At 49.9% G+C, this 18,420-nt stretch overlaps 1 protein-coding gene across 2 annotated transcripts in view; it reads left to right on the forward strand.

Moving 5' to 3' along the window:
- The first annotated feature begins 995 nt into the window (after positions 1-995).
- The window catches only part of Mapkapk2 (MAPK activated protein kinase 2), a 46,330-nt gene continuing 28,905 nt past the window's right edge, over positions 996-18,420 (forward strand). Inside the window, exon 1 of one of the 2 annotated variants that reach the window (XM_038349782.2) lies at positions 996-1,302. In XM_038349782.2, the coding sequence (XP_038205710.1) occupies positions 1,066-1,302 (237 nt within the window). In that variant the 5' untranslated portion in view covers positions 996-1,065. Of the gene's footprint in view, positions 1,303-7,811; positions 7,866-18,420 lie in introns of those variants that run through there. The other variant, XM_038349783.2, reaches the window with a different exon arrangement.

Genomic DNA, 18,420 nt, shown 5'->3' on the forward strand with positions numbered 1-18,420 from the left:
TTAGCCCCACGAATTTAGAACACAAGGGGAAGGTATATGTAGGAGAGGTCTGAGGTTTGTGTTTGAGAAAGAGCCTGCCTTTGTTGCTCAGGCTAACCCTCTGACTGGTCATCCTCCTGCCTCAGCCTCCCGCACATAGCTGGGATTACAGGGCACTACAGCGCCCATCCCTGTTTCATATTGGGTCATTTCGGATTTACATTAAAAATACGTTTAAAGCACAATAACCAAATTATTCATGATTACCCAGCAATATATTTTCATGAGAAAAAATGTGAAACTCACAAAAATGTTAAGAAAATCATGACTATTGCCTGACACCTGATCCTAGGATGAATAGCCTTGTAACCCCATTAGTGCCCCAGTACCCTCCATACCCCAGGGTCCCTGTAGGCAGATCTTTATCAATCATTCGTTTCTTTCAAAATACACCCTCTCCAAATTTTCTGATGACCTATCTTCTAGAACCCAGCAGCTGGAGACCTATGGATTTTGTTTGAATTATCCAGCTGCTTTTCTTTTGCCCTCCCGCTTCCCTTTGCCTGGCCCTGGTTAAGAACTAGAATTTCTCATTACTCTCTCCCTGACGGCCACCTCGCAATCCCAGTCAACCAGGTCCCTTTGCTCTCCCGCCGCTGGACAGCCTCCCCTTTAAGGCCCACCCCTCCCCCATGCCCACGCCTCCTCCAAGCCCCACCCTCGGTCCTCCCCTTTAAGGACTAGCCCAGGACGAAGAGCAGCCTGTGACGCGGCCGCCGCCCCCGGGCTGCTACTTCTCGGCGCGGCGATTCCCCCCCCCCGCCCCCCGGCCGGGCCCCGCCGTCCCGCGTTCCCCGGAGCGCACGTCTCCGGGGGGGAGGGAGCAGGGCTGGTGGGCGCCCGCGGCGCACAGCGGGACCCACGGGGCCCCGCGACCCGCCGAGCCTGGAGCCGGGCCGGGGCGGGGCAGCCGGCTCCAGCCCGGAGCAAACTTCGCCGCCGGGCGGGGCGTGGCGGGGACCCGGGCCCGAGCCGGAGGAGGGGGCGGCCGCGGCCCCCGCCTCTGCGCGCGAGTCCCCGGGCACCATGCTGTCGGGCTCTCCCGGCCAGACCCCGCCGGCGCCGTTCCCCAGCCCGCCACCGCCCGCCCCGGCCCAGCCGCCGCCGCCGTTCCCCCAGTTCCACGTCAAGTCGGGCCTGCAGATCCGAAAGAACGCCATCACCGATGACTACAAGGTCACCAGCCAGGTGCTGGGCCTGGGCATCAATGGGAAGGTGCTGCGGATCTTCGACAAGAGAACCCAGCAGAAATTCGCCCTGAAGGTAAGTCTGGGCCGCCGTGGAACATGCTGGGATCGGTGCAGCTTCCGGTCACCCCGCGAGTGATTGGGACCCGAGAGGACTCTCGGGGACTGCCATGTTGGGGTACGAGTGGGATCCAGCCGGTAGCCACGCTTGGGTCCGAGCCTCTGCTCGCTTCACCCAGCGCCGAGGCCACGGTGGCCCCATCCTCCTCCCTCCCTCCTTCCTTTCTGCGGGCACAAAAGGCCCTTTACTCATTGAGCTGGTTGGTCGGTTGGTTTGGAGAAGTTCGCTCTCTGAGGTTTACTTAACCCTGCTCCTTATTTGGGAGCCGGAAAGTGACTTAGCTGTCCGCGGCCTCGCGAGGTCGGCGCGCAGCGGTGGGGCGCGTCGGCGCGGTGTTGGAGACAGGGGACCCCGCCTCCGTGCCCCGCGATTGTCTGGAACTGCCAGCGCCTGGCCTGCTCTGCCCTGCAGGCTGAGCCGCACTGTTTCCTTTGCTCCGTGCACCGTAGGAAACCTTTTCTGTAAGGCAGGCAGGCTCGGCCCAGTGCTGTTTCTGCAAGCCTACCTTGGTCATGGTAGCTCGCGACTCAAGGCTGGAAACCCTATTCTTGCATTTCAGAAACGCACTCTTTTAATTTCTCTAGGTCCATTTGTCTCTTTCTGTGTCTCGGGGTCTCTGTTTCTTTGGTAGCTGAGAATGGGGGTTTCAGAAGGTCCCAGTGAAGGGTTAGTCTGTCATTCAGGGTCCCTACAAAGTTTTCTTCCAAGGGTTTCAAGTTACACCATGTCTCTAAAGGTCACTATCAAGTTTCTTTCCCCTGGGGTGTCTCAATGATTGGAGGAGCGAACTGCTTCCTGTGTTATATTTTTCTCTTCCCCTTCAGCCCACACAGCTTGCTTTGTTTCAGCTCTTATATACTACCCATGAGTTATGGGTGAGACTGTTGGCATCTACTGTCAGTTGGTCTAAAACCCTTTGGTACTTTGTAGGGGGCGAGTAAGTCTAGTTGCTATTCCAGGGTATTGTTTTTGCTATCATCATCCTCAACATCAGATTTTTTTTTTTTAAACTGTAAATTCTTGCTGCAGGATCTCGGTTGTTGCTTGGTGTTGAATGTCGGGGCGGGACGCTTATCCCTGCCGTGAATATTGCAGTTTTTGTACTTTTCCCTTCCCTTTCCACCCGTATTAGTAACAAGTGAGGAAAGGACTTGCTTGGGTTGATGCGGCTCTGACCTTGGGGACTGGAGGTGAGCAAACAGTTTGACCACAGTTAACTGTATGGTTGAGGAAGTGACAGATGTTCTTTCCGGGAAAGATTTCCCCCTCCTCTGAGATGCCATCTGCCTTTACTGATCAGCAGGCTGGGGAGGGTGGGGGGAACGACACTGGCTGTTCATTATCTTGGATAGTTGGAACACAATATAAAGACTTCACAACAAAACCCCTTCTCCCTGCCTGTTCTGCTGCATACACCATCCTAGGCTGTCAATTCAGATTCTGGTGTAATTAACAGAAGAGAAGTTCGTGTATTTTTTTTTCTCTCCTTTGAATAGGTTTGAAAGGGAAAACCCTAGCAGCACATTAAACAATCCTCCTGCTTCTCCTTCTCTAGTCAGAAGTGGGTGAAGATTGAAGCTGGAGTCTGTTTTGACAAGCAGCCTGCTCCTGGATCTTAGAAGCTGACTCAACTGTTAAATTGCAGATTCCTCATACGTCCATGAGTTAAGATTTAATAATAGAGGAAGGAAGGAGAGCCAAGATGCTTGGAGAATGGCAGCAGAGCAGGCAGCGAGCGCTTTCCTACCCAAATATTGGCTAAGACATAACCACAGCCGTGGGGAGCTTGTTAAAGGAAATCCCGGCTCAGTGACACGCACCACAGTGACACCTCAAAACTTTAGGTGTTGAGTGTGAAACCATTTCAAAACAAGGAGCCTTTTAACGCAGCATCAAGGGAAGAGGGTATAGTGAACAGGCTGCGTTGATGACCCTTTGGAGGCTAAGATGAGACCTGTGCTCTGTAGAGTGCCCCGAACCCATGCGGAAGGACCCAGGGTGTAGTGTGGCCCAGCAGCCTGGCTCTTAGGGGATTTTGGGAGACTGCCGTCTTGTAGCCCGGAGATACGATAGGGAATGAAGGCTGCTCACAGGTTCTGCTCTTTGTTCTCTTAAGCAAAACCAGAGCTTTGAAAATGATCCAGAGATGGCTTTGCAGTTAGGAGCATTTACTGCTCTTACAGAGAACTGTAACTTGACTTCCAGGGATTCGGACAGCCTCTTCTGTTTCCTGTGCTCACGCTTATACAATGCAGACAAAACACCCATACACATAAAGTAAAAATAAATAAAGGACCAAACTGGCCCTGCTGCTTTCCCATTGTCCTGGTTGGGAAGCTGGTGTTTAGATGCTTTTGATGGGTGCTGTCACCTTGCTTCATCACCCTCCTCCCCAGCTCTGAGTCACGCGTACACCTCCAGTCAGGTAGAAGCCAGCTGAGAGAGCAGCACCGTCCGACACACTCATTTTTCAGATGAGAAAACCAAGGCCCAGAATGAGGGCATGACCTGCCCAAGGCAAGTGGAGACTCCTGCTGTTCACTTGCTGGAGGCAGGAGCTGAACCCGGTTCTTGTTTGCAGTCTTAGGCCCCTCCCTGCTTATGGCTGTAGTGGTCTGGACAGGCATGCAGCTGGTTGCTGTTTCACAGTACCTTGAGCCTGAAGAGCTGCTTGACCTGTTGGCCCATTCGTTGGCCGGAGGACATTGGTGGATATGTGTCACCTCTCAGTCGCAGTTACTAAAGTTGGAGAGGCAGCTTCTAAACCATCCCAGCAGCTCCATGAGTTTTGGATCTCTAACAAGTCCCCTCCCCCCCCAATTAGGGACTTTGTGATAGAAATACTATTTATTATTCTTCGGAGATTCTGTTATTTTTTTGGTAGGGACACCTAGCCTCAACCCATTTGTGTATGAGTTGGCTGTATTCCCTGCGGGTCACTTGGCTGCCTTCGGCTTCACTGTATCGTGGTGACGCTTAGGTATTAGCTGAACAAATTTAATTAAAGCCCGTACTTTTGTCCCACTCTTCTGTTCAGTGCTGATTAGGTGAAGCGTGTTATTGCTTTACAAAATAGGGAATGCTGTCGTAACTTATCTCTTGTTTGTCTTTCCAATGCGTAGACTAGAGGAAGTCAGGTCCTGCATTTTCTTCTCTTTCTCCAGTGTGTCTCCCTCACTAGGTCATTTAAGTGCCATAGTGACGTAGCTGCTTTTGGTATCCGAATGAGATTAGAGCCTCCCACCGTCGGCCGGGACTTCGTTGAAGGGCAACACCAGCACCCTCACCCGCCCTGCCCCCCCTACACAGGCAATGTCCTCCTTCTGTGTCCTCACTGGAGAGATGACTGATAGCGTGGCTGGCAGGGGCGGTATCGCAGTTTGACGTGTGCTGGATGGAAACATGAGGTGAGGGAAGTCTCGTGATCGTGCCGTGAAGTTTGGTTCCAGGTAGTGGACAGTTTGCGGAGTGTTTCCCATGTGTTTATTCGGATAGTGCCCTGTAAAATGTTGGGGGTCAAGAAACCTATTTGGAGAAGGCAAGGTCAACAGATGTAGGCAGCGTTGTCAAATATGGTAGTCACTGTTTGTATATGGCTGTTAATATTAAACGTAGCTCACATGAAGGCATCACACCAAATAAACAATGCAGCTGGCAGGCACAGTCTCGGCCGTCCTTGCAGAGATGTCTACTGGACTTTTCTGGCCTGGGGGCTAAATTGTGTGACCAGGAATAGAGGGTTCTGAAAGAGGGACGTCTAAAGACGCCAGGATCGATGACGCTGAGGGACACTCTGGCTGTGGCAGTGGGACTTGCTGGGCCTCTGAGGAATGAGTGGGTCTGCCAGAAGTTGTGAAACCGGCTGCAGCTAGAGCTGAGGGGACGAGCAGGAGACCAAGTAGGTCAGGATGGGCTAGTAGCAGTGGGGCCAGATCAGAACTGAATTTACCCTCTTTGGGTCAAATCAACCTTAAAGTGTTTTTTGGCAGGGCGGGTGTGAGGGAGGGCTTATGGATGTCATAAAGAAAGGCTCGGCATCATTGAAGTTGTGGGCTTTTCGATGGACGGATCAAATTTATGCCTTCAGAGGACATTTCCTACTTTTGGAAGAAGATTCCAGGCATGTTGTCCTGGTCGTGACCCCTCTCTCTCTCTCTCTCTCTCTCTCTCTCTCTCTCTCTCCTGAAACGGGACTCGGCTTCTCTGATGCAGGATTAGAAGTGGCTTAGTTCATGATCCTTTTTCATTTGTGAGTTCTGGGCTTTCACACAATTTGAAATCTCTCTAGTTAGACTACTGTTGACTGGAGGAGGGAGAGACAAACGGCTGTGCGGCCTCAGGGCTGCTGATTGTTGGGGTCTGGGAGACGGAGTGCTTTCTTTGGAGGAGGGGGAAGGCATGGGTAGCTCTGGTTGGAAAGACAGGGAGTTGAGGTGTTATCAGTGGAGCAGGTGCGAGAATGGACGCAGGAGCCAAATCCCCGGTCTGGAGGCTGAGTCAGGCTTCTGCTCCAGGAATCAAGGCATGAGGGGTCTGTGTCAGAGACATGGCTGCTAAGGTGGGCAGTGTCAGCTCCTAGGGCCCAATAGGCTCTCCCGGGTTGCTTTTGGCATCGCAGCCCATACTGGCCTGCCTCCTTTGTGCTTCTTGCTCTCTGAAGGGTCATGTCAAGGTCCCCCCGTCCCTTCTGTGTGGTTCTGCCTTGGATGGAGGTGAGTAGTCAGGGCAGAGTTATTTGTGTTTGTGGGGACTGGCAACTCCTCTTGATGGTTGAGTAATTATTGGTACTCCTTGGTCATCTTTGTTACCGCCACACCCCTGAGGAAGAGACTGGGCTGCTGAGGAAGGCACAGTGGTGTGTCCCCACATCTGGCTTGCTTGTGGGCAGCAGAGCCATGTGCTGTGTAACCTGCTCTTGGTGTGGGTTTCTTAGACTGCTTGGTTCCTAGCAGGGAGTGGTGCTGGTACCGAAGACATCATCAAACTCAGGTCTTTGGTCTCCTCACACGTAGCTTTTCACATCGCCCTCCTTGTAAATGAGGGCGTTGGTAAGGGAAAAGGGCCCTTCCAGAGGAGCTAGACACCATGTGTACTAGTAAGACTGAAGTGTCTTCTCTGATCATTAGGACTGATGCCCCTTGGGATCTTTAAGACCGGCAGTATATATTTTGAAGTATATAAGTTCATACATAAGTTCAAATATAAATACACAGAAACATAAATGGAAAATATTTTTTATTTATTTTCAAGGGTTATATGCTAGATAAAAATGTAAAAAAAGTATCAAAACCAAATAGTAACAGCAACAAGAAAAAAGAAACAACCCTAAACTCTCAAATGGTCTAGGTTTTATGCCTTGCTAGCTAATTGTGTGACTTTGATTAGGTCGTTCACCTTCTGGTGTCCAGCTGCCTCCATCGAGAGCTGGCGTCTAGCTGTCACCAGGCAAACACTGGTAGTGTGGGGTGGTACAAGAGGCCATGCTGGAGGCCAGAGCCCCAGGACAAGAGAGATGCTTGCTGACTAGCTCTGTGTTGAATGGCCAGTAGTACCTGGGCCAGTGTGGATGCCCATTCCATGGGTGTAATGTGTCTTTACTGAGCAGCTGCTCTTTCCCATATGAAAGCTTAGAAAGCATTTCAGCCCACTGCCCAGCAGAGAGGATGGCTACATCTGCTCTTGCCTTAAAACTAGAAGAATCTTAGTGGAGTGTCAGTACAAGGTGGAGATGGGGGCTCTCCTGTTTTACTTCCCCCAAGTTCTTTGCCATTTGAAGTCAGGGGCATTTGGAAGCCACCGTGATTGGCTGTGAAGGAAGGCTGTGCTTACACTGGGGCATCTGACTTGGGGGTAAATATGGCTGAACTGTGGCTACACTATTGCTGCCAGCTGGTCTTTCTCTTGGCATGAATGAGACTTCATTCACTTGAAGGAGTGCCTTTTAATCCTTCCAGGCTCAGTTATGGGCAAGGGACTGTTCTGAGCCTGTTGATGGGGACTGGTTCCCAGAGTAGATGAGGATATTAGGGTTTTTGGGTGGGACCACTGACCCTCAGAGAGGGCTGGGGTTTAAGGAAGCCAGTGGGGGGGCACATCTGGAAGAGCTTACCTTTCCTCCCCCTCCTGTCTGTGCCAGGCACGAGCAGTGGTTCAGCATGCATGGTGGGATCTTGTGTGCTAGGCTGGCCTGCTTTTCTTTGGAGGAGGAGTGATCATGAGGTTGGGCTTGGCCTCTGGCTTTGTCGTGTTCTTGGAGACTTTATTCTGTGGTCCAGTAAACATCTCCACGTGCCAGCTGGGAGGTGGTGGAGCCTGGGCCTCAAGGTCAACCTCTGTTTGTATGGGATGTTCTTCTTCAAGATGAGAAAAGCTACATGTTTATCCCGCTGGGAACTTAAGCTCTGCAGAGGGGTCATACGAAAGGACATCTCATCCTTGAGGGATGTCTTCAGGCGTCCCGACGAGGACCAGCTGGACCCATGGGGAAAGAAGAGTGGCACCTGCAGGTGTCAGCTCAGGTAAGGTGCTTCTGCCTGAGCAGATGGGAGGGAGCTGTGCCATTGGTGCTTCCTTCTTGTTTATCTTCATGCGGAGTCTTCCCTGACTCTGAAGCAAAGGTGACAACATATCTTTTGTCCCTGGGAAGAGAGGGACCCCAGGGGTTCTGGCTTATGCTTATGCTGATTTCTGCTCCTTCCCTTGGTGCTCCTTCCCCTCCCTGTTCTTCGTGGTAGGTGATTGAGTTGGTCCCCTCACTGGCATTGTGATTATCCATGTTATTGGGAGCCTCCCAGGCCCTCCTGGCCATTCACAGCCTGGCCTCCTGCCTTGGACCCAGGACTCTTTTCTAGTGTCTAAAAATAAGCTCGCCACTGCAGCACTTTTTATAGCCAGGCCCGGGTTTCTGTCCCAGGTCTTCTTGCCACACACTGAAATGTTTATCTCATTTTTCACCTGTGCCCTCCTTCTGCGCCCTTTTCCCTTCCAGCCTGAGCTTGGTGGGTAGTTCAGACCCTGGCTGTGGCTTCTCCAGGAGTCTTGATTCAGTTGGACAAAGGCTCTAAGGGGCCGTCCTACTCATTCCCCAGGGAGAGGACCCGGCAGAGGAAGATGAGCAAGGTTTTAGACAGTTAGGCCTTCTGCTATGCTTGCCTCTAGCTCTGCTGCTTCTTAGCTCTTGCCAGTGGGTATGAATCTGCCCCCAGTACCTACCCTGGCCTGGGACTCAGTGTGCTGCCTCTCTGTCCTCTTGTCCTGTTTCTAAGTTACACTCTCCACCCCACGGTGTGGGGCTTCATGTTACCACATCCTGAAGTATGACCTCATTATATTGACTTCCAGGAGTAACCAGGCCCTCCTTGGTTTTCTGAGTATCTTCTTGATGAATTGGGCCAAGGTACTTCAGTGCCTCAGCCACCTAGGAAGGGTACAGAGAACAGAAGGCCTTTTACCCGCTCACTGCAATGGCAGAGGCATCAATTGTGTCCATCAAGGTGAATCCTCTCTTTGTAGCTGCTGGGTTTCTGTGGAGCAAGTGAGGAAGCTGTCTTAGCTGGAGACACCGTGCAGGGTATCTCCTTCACGTCTGTCTCAGTGTTCCAGTTCCTGGACAGGTGTTGATACAAGTCATGGTTCAGATCCATGTTCTGTGTCTGTTTCCTAGAATTAAGGTGTATTTGCAGGGTAGGGATATGTGGGATTAATGGTAGGAGCCAAGAGGTGGGACTTGAGGAGTCCTCTGCCTCCGTGGAGCTAAGTACCTGGACCATGTTTCACCTACTGTTCTCTGTGTTCTCTTGTCCCCAGGGCCTCATTTCTTCTACAGGGAACAATTTATCCACCATGACCCACTGGCCTCTAGATGGGGGAGGAGCTGGGTGTAGTTGCTAAGAGTTTATTTTTAACTGTGACAGAAGGGGCCCCTGTCCTCAGAATAGCATGCATTCTCTCCTCCCATTGAAGCCTTCCTCTTTGGCCTCTGATTCTTAGGAGAAAGCTTGTAGACTTCTAAGGAGCAGGCTCTGCAGGAGCTGGGGAGGAAGACACTGAAGGAGGAGCCTGCCCATTGCTTGCCCTGTCTGGCTTCTGTAGAGCTCAGAGTGTGCTGTGGGGGAGTGGAGGGTGGCCAGGGCCATGAGTGGAAGGAACTCAGAGCATCCTAGGAATGCGGGCATTTGGCGGAGACCACTCATGCCCTGGTGTTGGAGAGGCTAGGCTAGCCAGGGGGTATCTCATGCCTTTTCCCTCCTCATTACTTGCATCTAGGCCCCTGGCAGGTCAAAGGCCCCAGGAGAGAGCACACTGTATCAGAACCTTTTTGTTAGTGTTCCTTCATATGGAAAACTTGGTGGCATTCTCCTCTCAGACTGCCAGGCTCACAAGCATCCATGCTGTCTCCAGAGCTGGGTGGGGATGTTTAGCGGCTTCATGTCCTTTCCTCCCTTCCTCTGCGCTGTTAGAGGAGTGGCAGCGGCCTTCTCCTGGATCTCATGTGCTCCCCACATCCTTGACTTGATTGCTGTGGCTCAGACTCTTTGAAAGGAAATGAGATGGAGTTGAGGCGTAGTTAGAAAAGGAAGCAATGGAGAGATGACAGGCGGATGGGGGCAATGGCTCGGCCAGCAGTGGAATGGAGGTCTTTCCCTTGAGCGCCTTGGTGTGCTCTGAGGATCAGTTTGCCTAAAGCCCAGCTCTGATCCTGTAGCTTCCCCATCGGGTCTCTTCTGCCTGCTAACTAACTATAGTGATGGAGCCAGAGGCCTCCCAGGTCTGGTTGTGACCACTCCTCCCCCATGCTGGAGAGTTTACTTGTTTACAGTTTACTGAGTTTACGGCAGTCTCTCTGTTCTTTGCCCCCTCTCCTTTTGCCACTTTAGCCACATCAGCCTTTTCTGTCCCCACGAAGGCTGTTCTATCCTGAAGTCTTTCAGGCTCAAGTGAGTCCTGAAGCTGACCTAGCTCAGTAGAGGGGCATGTGCTTAGCATGTGTGTGAAAGGCCCTGTTCAATCCCTAGAATTCTCTCTTGCCCCTTCTTCTCCCAAAAAGGAAGTAGAAAAAAAATGGAATCTGTCAAACCCAAGAGGCCCTTCCCTCCCCTCCCCTCCCCTCCCCTCCCCTCCCCTCCCCTCCCCTCCCCTCCCCTCCCTCCCCTCCCCTCCCCTCCCCTCCCCTCCCCTCCCCTCCCCTCCCCTCCCTTCCCTTCCCTTCCCTGGCACAGCACATCCTAAGTGCATTTCTTCATGAGCAGGGTATTTGGCTCAGTATTAGACTAGATGGTTGATTCCTTGGAAACTTACGTTTTTGTTTTTTCTTTTCTTTTCTTTTTCTTTTCTTTTTTTTTTTTTTGAGATAGGATTTCTCTGTGGCTTTGGAGCCTGTCCTGGAACTAGCTCTTGTAGTCCAGGCTGACCTCGAACTCACAGAGATCCGTCTGCCTCTGCCTTCTGAGTGTTGGGATTAAAGGTGTGCGCCACCACTGCCTGGCTTGTGTTTTTTCTTGTATCTTTTTCCTTTTTAAAAAGCTTATAAAATACACTATTTATTGTATATTTATTTCGCGTACATCCACGCATGTGCATGTGGGCAGGTCTCTCCTTTCACCTTATGGGTTCCTTGGATTGAACTCAAATCACCAGGTTTGTCAGCAAACACCTTTACCCACGGACCCTCTCACCAACCATAAAACCAAAATTCAGGATTGGATGCGTGGTAGCACTGAGAATGGGACAGTGCTGGCTGGGCTCTGTAGGGTTTAGCTAGGGGTATAGTAAGACCCTCCCCTGTCAAGTGTTTGTCCCTGCCCTGTCTCCTGGCATCTGCTCCAGAGGGATCTTCTGGAATTTTTCCTCCATCCACTCAGGTCTGACTCAAGGAGGTACTGTGCATTTCTGTTAATGGAATTCTCATTCTTAATGTGAGAATTATAAGAATTAATGCTTCTCCCTCTCCCCTTCCCTGCTCTAGGCCCCCACTTTGCTCTCTGCGGAGACCCCCTTGCATGTGAACTGTGCCAACTCCCCTCCAGTCCTGACTAGCTCCAGACCCACAGCGGACGTAGATGCAGGCTGGTGTTTGTTTTTTGTTTTTCGAGACAGGGTTTCTCTGCAGCTTTTTTAGAGCCTGTCCTGGAACTAGCTCTTGTAGACCAGGCTGGCCTCGAACTCACAGAGATCCGCCTGCCTCTGCCTCCCGAGTGCTGGGATTAAAGGCGTGCGCCACCACCGCCCGGCAGGCTGGTGTTTCTGTCTGCTGGCCTTGGGCCTGTGTGTCGCAAGACAGGCCAATGTTGAGCATCAGATTGCCTGGTCTGAGGTCAGAGCTCTCAGTCTCAGGGGGCCACTTATCTCCCATGCCCTGCGACTTGCAATAGGAAAGAGAACCTGAGCAACCTGGTTTCCAGCCCTACCATTGTGGCCCTGAGCAAACCCTACGCCATGTTTGGATTCCCTCAGTTTTTCTGTGTGTAAATCAGAGGGGTCAGACTTGGTTGGCAAGGCTGTGCACTGAATGCCTTTCCTTCAGTTTTCCATTGCCGGGAAAATGACTTGATGCTGGGGAAGAAGCGGTAGCCAGGCCGGAGGGGGCGAGCTAGCGGTACAGGAGCCGTCCCCCACCAGTTGTTTTTGTAGGCCAATGTTATTTTATCCTCCTTTTGGCTGCAGTATTTTTATTCACCCACCCAGTGTTTGTGGATGTTTGTTTTCCCCCACGATGCCTCCTGTCTTCCCTGCTGACTGGCCATCAGGGCGCCCAGATGGCTGGATTAGCCTGGAATGGGAAAGTAGTGGTTGTCATCCCCTGGGGTTTACACCCCCTCCGTGTCTCTGCTTTGTGAGATGAGAGGAAGTCCGAGGCTTGAAGTGTTTATTTATTTATTCTTGCTGTTTTAGCAGTGTGGGCTAGACCCCATATTCTAAGCAAGATTTGCTTTAGGCTATCTTCCGTCTCCCAGCTACCAGATCCAGAATGATTTGCTACTTAAGGAAATTAATTAGGTTTGGTAAGATTGCTCACTGGGTACCCTGCTGCCATGCCTGATCTGAGTTCGATCTTTGGAACCCACATGTGTGTTGTGGCATGTGTGTGTCTTACCCCTCATTGAAAATAAGTAATAAGAAAATTAGTAGTACCGAGAATGACCTTTGTAGAGCCGCATGCTGACTTTGATCCATACATCACCTTCTGTCGTTCAGAGCTCTGTGGGTGCTCAGCTGCTCTCAGGCTTCTTGGATTAATCACAATTCTTCTAGAGCAGGTGTGAGAGAGGGCAGCTGATGCTTTGTGCACCCCTGTGAGTCCTTGCAGTGGTGTGCTGCAAGGTAGGAGTCTGTTTTCTACAGAGGTGGAAACATGTTCAGAATAATTAATTCATTAGCAGTTACTGCACACCAAGTGTGAAGCATTATTTTAGGTTCTGGGGACATCATCTGCAGAGGGCTTGTGTTCCGTAGGGGAAGACAGAACACAGTAATTGAATGACACAGCTTGTCAGATAGTAACAGGTACAAAGGAGAGAATAAAAATGGAAGATGCTGAAATGCCAGGAGCATTTGTCTCTTGTTTACCCCCCACCCCGGTCGGGGTGTGTGTGTGTGTGTGTGTGTGTGTTGTTTTATTTTTTCTTGTCAGGTAAGGAAAGGTGACTGACTTGTGGGTGAACCTCAGACGCACTTGGTAGAAGAGGCATGTCAAGCAGAAGGAAAAGCCAAGGCCAGAAGCTGTAGATATGAGAATGCCTGACTCTAAGCTTTTTTCCTTTTTTGAGACAGGTTTCATTATATAGCTTGAACTGACCTTTCATCATCTATAGATTCTGGCTGTACCTATACCTGTTTTACCCTCTTCTACCGAGTGTGGGCTACCTTGCTTGGCTCTGACAATGCCTAACTCTAAAACCTCTTCTTTTGTAGTTCACAGTACTGTCTCCAAGTAGTTCTTCCACGGTCCCATTATTTTAGAACATAGGTGACCTAGCAACTGTTTTATTTTTAATATTTATGAAATGCTTTTCGTATAAATTGCTTCAATGGTAAGAATAGTTAGTAGACCTTGTCTATAGGAACTTAACAGGTTTGGGTGTTTTTGTTTTTTGTTTTTTGAGATAGTGTTTTTCTGTGTAGTCCTGGCTGCCCTGGAACTCTCTCTGTAGACCAGACTGGCCTCAAACTCAGAGATTCACCGTCCTCTGCCTCCTGAGTGCTGGGAGAACCATCACTGCTCGGCTGGAAGCTGACCATTTTATACAAAGTGTATAAAATGAATGAAAACAGCTATGGCTACTCCAGTCTGCACTCTACTCTTGATTATTCTCCTCCGCTCTGCCACTCAGCTTTATTAATAGATCAGTGAAAGGCTCAGGGAGCGGGTGCTGTGTAAGTAGAAGAGAAAAGGCCACAGCTGGCCAGCTACAGCATACAGAGACACATGGGTGGGTCCCCCAGACAGGGCAGTTAGAGGTGGGATCGCCGCCTGGTGCAGCCCAGGACACTACATGGACACACACCTGAGACAGTCTGTGGAGGGCACAGGCAAAACTAGCCAGCAGCTGGGCTGTCGAAGTGGGCGGGGCTGCAGGCTGCTCCCTTTTGTTTGACCAAGGGGAGAATGTTTCTGTTAATTGACTATCCTAAGAGCTGACAGGAGTAGAAACCGGTAAAAAGTGTGGGAATGAAATTGCAGCAGTTTTTTTTCTCCTCCCTGGGCCTAGGAGTACTTTACATCATTAATTGTATTTAGGCACTTAGGTGGAGGCAGACAGCAGTGCCCAGCCCCCCCCCCCCCCACCTCGGCTTCTGGCTTCCTGTCGAGGAGAGGCCAGGGCTGGGAAAGGAAGGTCTGGCCGTTAATGCAGTTGAGAAGTGAAGCAATGGGTTAGCCTCCTTTTTTTTTCCCTAAGCATGTGCTGTGACAAAGGAAGTTGCAACATTTTTTTTTCTTTTTATAGAGTAAGAAAGAGGGAAAAAACCCATCTTCCAGTAAACTTCAAAAAAAAAAAGTGTATAGTCTTGGATGGTCTGTCGTTCACCCACCCCACCTCCCTGTCCCTTCCTTGTGTAGTCATTTTAGGACTTTATTTCCCATCTGCACTTTCTGTCCTTCTCCTCTAAGAGGCTGTCCGTGGAGCAGACCAGCCCTGTCTCTAGAGTGGGAAGTGGCCATGACAGGACCGAGGATCTTGAGAAGGTCCCTGCCTCCAGCTCTCCACCCGTCTGTTCTACTGATGCGCACTTGGAAGGTTGCTGGCACTCCTTGGATGTTGAGGGCTGTTTGAAAAGATGGCCCTGATGCCCATCTAGTGCTCTTCCTGCCACCTGCGTCTGTGTTCGTGCGGTATTGCATGAGGTTGACGCAGCTTTTGTTTCTCAACTCAGATAACCACCTTCTTGGTAGATTTGAACTGTGTATTTAGGCAGAAGCAATGGGTGAGAGGCAGAGATCAAAACTTGAACAACTTGTGTTAATGTGTAGTGTTGGTCATGTTTGATTTTAGCCTCTGGGCTGGAGCTGGGCGGGAATCCAGCTGTATTTGGAAAGGAAGAGATAGATTTTCATGATGAGGTTTGGAAAGTCGTGGACTTAACTGACTTCCTGTATTTGTTTACTCAGATGCATTCTCTTTGTCTCAGCCTTCTGTATGTCAACATAGCCCCCAGATTCCAGTACAATCCAGCCTTGATATTCCAGCTGTAGTCTTCTAAGGATGCTCTGGGTCATCCTTGGGAATGAGGTCTCGCAGGTCAGGTGCTGGGTTGCCCGGGGCAGGCGTAAGCTGCCTGTGTTGGTTGTTGTCCCAGGAAGAACAAGGTAAAGTTCTCTAGGGTGAGGGTCTTTGTTCCCTGGGAGTGCTCAGGTACTGGAGACACAGGCTTCTCCTGTCCTGGAGTTAATCAGTCCTGTCTCCTGGCTGGGGAGTAGAAGGAAAGGGTCAGAAGTTTCACCCCTGTGACTACTCCATAGTTGAGTACATAAGCCCTATTCTGAAGAAACGTCTCTGGCCTATATAAGACCACCTCTCGTGTTCTCACATGTAGTTATTTCAGTTGAAATTAAGTAAGCCCTACCTACATCTCCAGTGCCTAGTAGTCGGCTGGTGGCCACGGTATGATAAAGCACAAGTGGAGGACATTCCGTCATCACAGAACATTTTCAAAATAGAGATGATTGCTCTGGTCCAGACTTATCTAAATAAACTTGGAGGGGACTCATGGACGGGCACCTAGAAGTCAGTCATTTAGAAAAAGATCTCTTCAAAGCATTTAGTCTGTCTGTTTCAGTCAACATCCCATCATAGAGGTGTCCATGTCGCCCTGCGGCCCCGACAGATTGCCCGTCAGATTCACATGTGGGTAGCACGTGAAGGCGTGGCTTTTTGGGCATTGTCCTGTGTTTTATGGGGTCCTAGACTTTGCAGAGGAAGTATCCAGAAGTGTGTATCTTAAAAATATTAAAAAAATCTGAAGTTAGCATGCAGAGATTGATTTCATTCTGGCATTTTCTTTAAAAATATCTAATTCATTTTTATTTTGTATATGTATGTCTTGGTGCACATTTTCCATGGTGCACACTTCAGAGGTCAGAGAATATCCTTGTGGAACTGGTTCTCTTCTTCTGTCTTGGTGTGGATTCCTGGGACTGAACTCTGGTCTCCAGGCTTGCACGGCAAGTGCCTTTACGTGCTGAGCCTATAGTACAGCATTTTTGTAAGACAAGTCATTATATATTGTTCTATATCATCACCCTCCCCAACTACGAATGTGTATTTTTAGTATACTCCCAAGTCAGAATTGCCAGAGTCTGTCTAGCCTATTTTTAAATTCTTTAGTGATGGGAGCTTTATTCTTTCTCAGGGAAGCCTCACATTAAAAAAAAAGTTAGACCTTTTGTTTAGTGAGTAAAAATCTTTTGAGGAGCCTTACCTTCTTCAGACCCATGGCATGTTTGTCTTTAGTCTTAGCAGATAGTCAATTGTGCTATAGTGTGGACCTTGTCAGGCATGTTTTCAGGAGCCTCAGTAGCCAGGAGATGCAGAGAAGTAGCACCATTTCCAGGATCCTTTGGCTGTTAGGCCTGGTTCAGAGGCTGAGAAGGATCCAGCTGGAGTGGCTGCAGGTACCTTTTGCCTCATTGTGTCCTTTCCTGCTGCCTCTGCTCTGCATGGTTCACACAGGCCCTCAAAGAAGCCTATCTGCTTCCTTTGGAGACCTTGAGGAGCTCAACCGTCCGTATGACTTCTCTTTAGAGACCTTCAGTAGTTCCTCCCCTCCACTTCCTAAGCATACACCCCTAAATCTGGTGTGCAAGCAAGTCGGGTTTGATCTCTTCACCCTCCTTTTCCCAGGTATTTACTCCCTGCTCCACTGCACGTGGAGATACCCCTTTATTTTTTGTTAACACCAACCATGTGCTCATCCTTCTGCATCCTTTTTGCTGAGGTTTCTTTCATCCTCCAAGACTTATATAAGATTTTACCTGCCCCCATCCTACCATTCCAGGCAAAACCAGCTCTAGATGGACCAGTGGCGGTTGATCCAGCATGCATGGTTGCACAAACCCTAATTACTGTTACCTCCACATCCTCTCAGCTAGCTCAGCTCCGAGACCACAAGTCGTGTGGCTGTTGTTTGGTATTCCCACATGCAGGCCCAGTGCCCAGAGCTCTTCAAGGTGCAGTGGTATGGCAGGAGTGGACCAGTATTTTTGCTTCTTTGTTCCTCCTCATAAGGGTTTTGAGGAGACTCTCGGGAGAGCCTGACCCCATTGCTCTGCACCAGCATCCTCACCCTCAGCATCAGCTCCAATGAGAAAAGTGCTGTTTAGCAGCTGATAATTAGCAAGCAGCATTTGGGCTTGTCTGGCTCAGAGGCAAAACTGGTATTTAAACAATAAAGTGTTTTAAATCAAGTATTTAAGCACCAGCTTCAGCGGCAACTGCTATTAAGGTAGCCCTACCCAGCTCCAGTGACAACAGGGGTGAGTAGAGCTGAGGAATTTCCCATAGAGTAGAGGGAGGGGTCTGGATGTGCTAGAAGGAGCTGACCAGGGACTTTGATTTTGCTGTCTGGGCTGGGGCTGCTTGAGGAGTGGGGAAGTTAGAGAAAGGCTACCAGCGTTCACTCCAGTCCAGTGTCTCCCAGGCTGTACTAAGGTTACTGAGTGTGCAAGAAGAAAATTTGGAGAGAGAGGATAGGAATGAACTCAGACGTCTATTCTAAGGTGTAAAGCACGTGAAAGTATTTTATTTTAAAGTTTTTATTGTTTATTATTATTATATAATATATTGTTATATTATTATTTCATGTGCCTGCAGGTATGCTGGTGCAGACATGGTGCCTGCGGGTGTTGGATTCCCTGGAATTGGGGTTACAGTTGGTCCTGAGTTACCATGTGGTTGCTGAGAATTAAACCTAGGCCCTCTGGAAGAGCAGCCAGTGCTCTTAGCTGCTGAACCATCTCTCTAGCCCTGTGTTTTTATTTTTAAATAGCGTTCCTTCAGTACTGGAGATAGCTCATGATTTTTACTTTCTGCTGCAGCTGAGATGGCAGGAGGAAGGACTGGTATGGGCTTCCTCCCTTCCAGGACACACAGAGCTGTAGGAATTCCCCAGCCTCTTGATGGTGCTCAGACACTAACCACAAACAGCAACTGTCAAAGGTGTTCTGAGAAACACATGTGCCAGGAATACTCTTTCAGAGAAGAGCAGCTAGCTCGCGAGAGGCTTCCTGTGTGTTGGGTAGTGTTTGAGAAGGCTTTGCTCCCAGTGTGTGTGTGTGTGTGTGTGTGTGTGTGTGTGTGTGTGCGCGCCTGCGTGCATGCTCATGCATGCACCTCTCTGTGCTCAGCCACACAGGTAAGTGCTGATACCTTTCAGGGTCAGCTTCATTGAGAACAGAGTAGAAAGTCCACACCCCAGGAAGGCACAGAGGCGTCCAGAGACTTATTTTTTGTAAGTTCATCCCAAGATACAGGTCCTGTGTTTTTCTACCCAAAGCTGGGATCTATTTAACAAATAGTTTTCCTTGGGGAGTAAGGTGTGCTGTATTCAAGTTTGAAGGAAAATCTGAGATGTGTAGTT

The sequence above is a fragment of the Arvicola amphibius genome, chromosome 12 (genome assembly GCF_903992535.2).
Source record: "Arvicola amphibius chromosome 12, mArvAmp1.2, whole genome shotgun sequence".
Classification (NCBI taxonomy): domain Eukaryota; kingdom Metazoa; phylum Chordata; class Mammalia; order Rodentia; family Cricetidae; genus Arvicola; species Arvicola amphibius.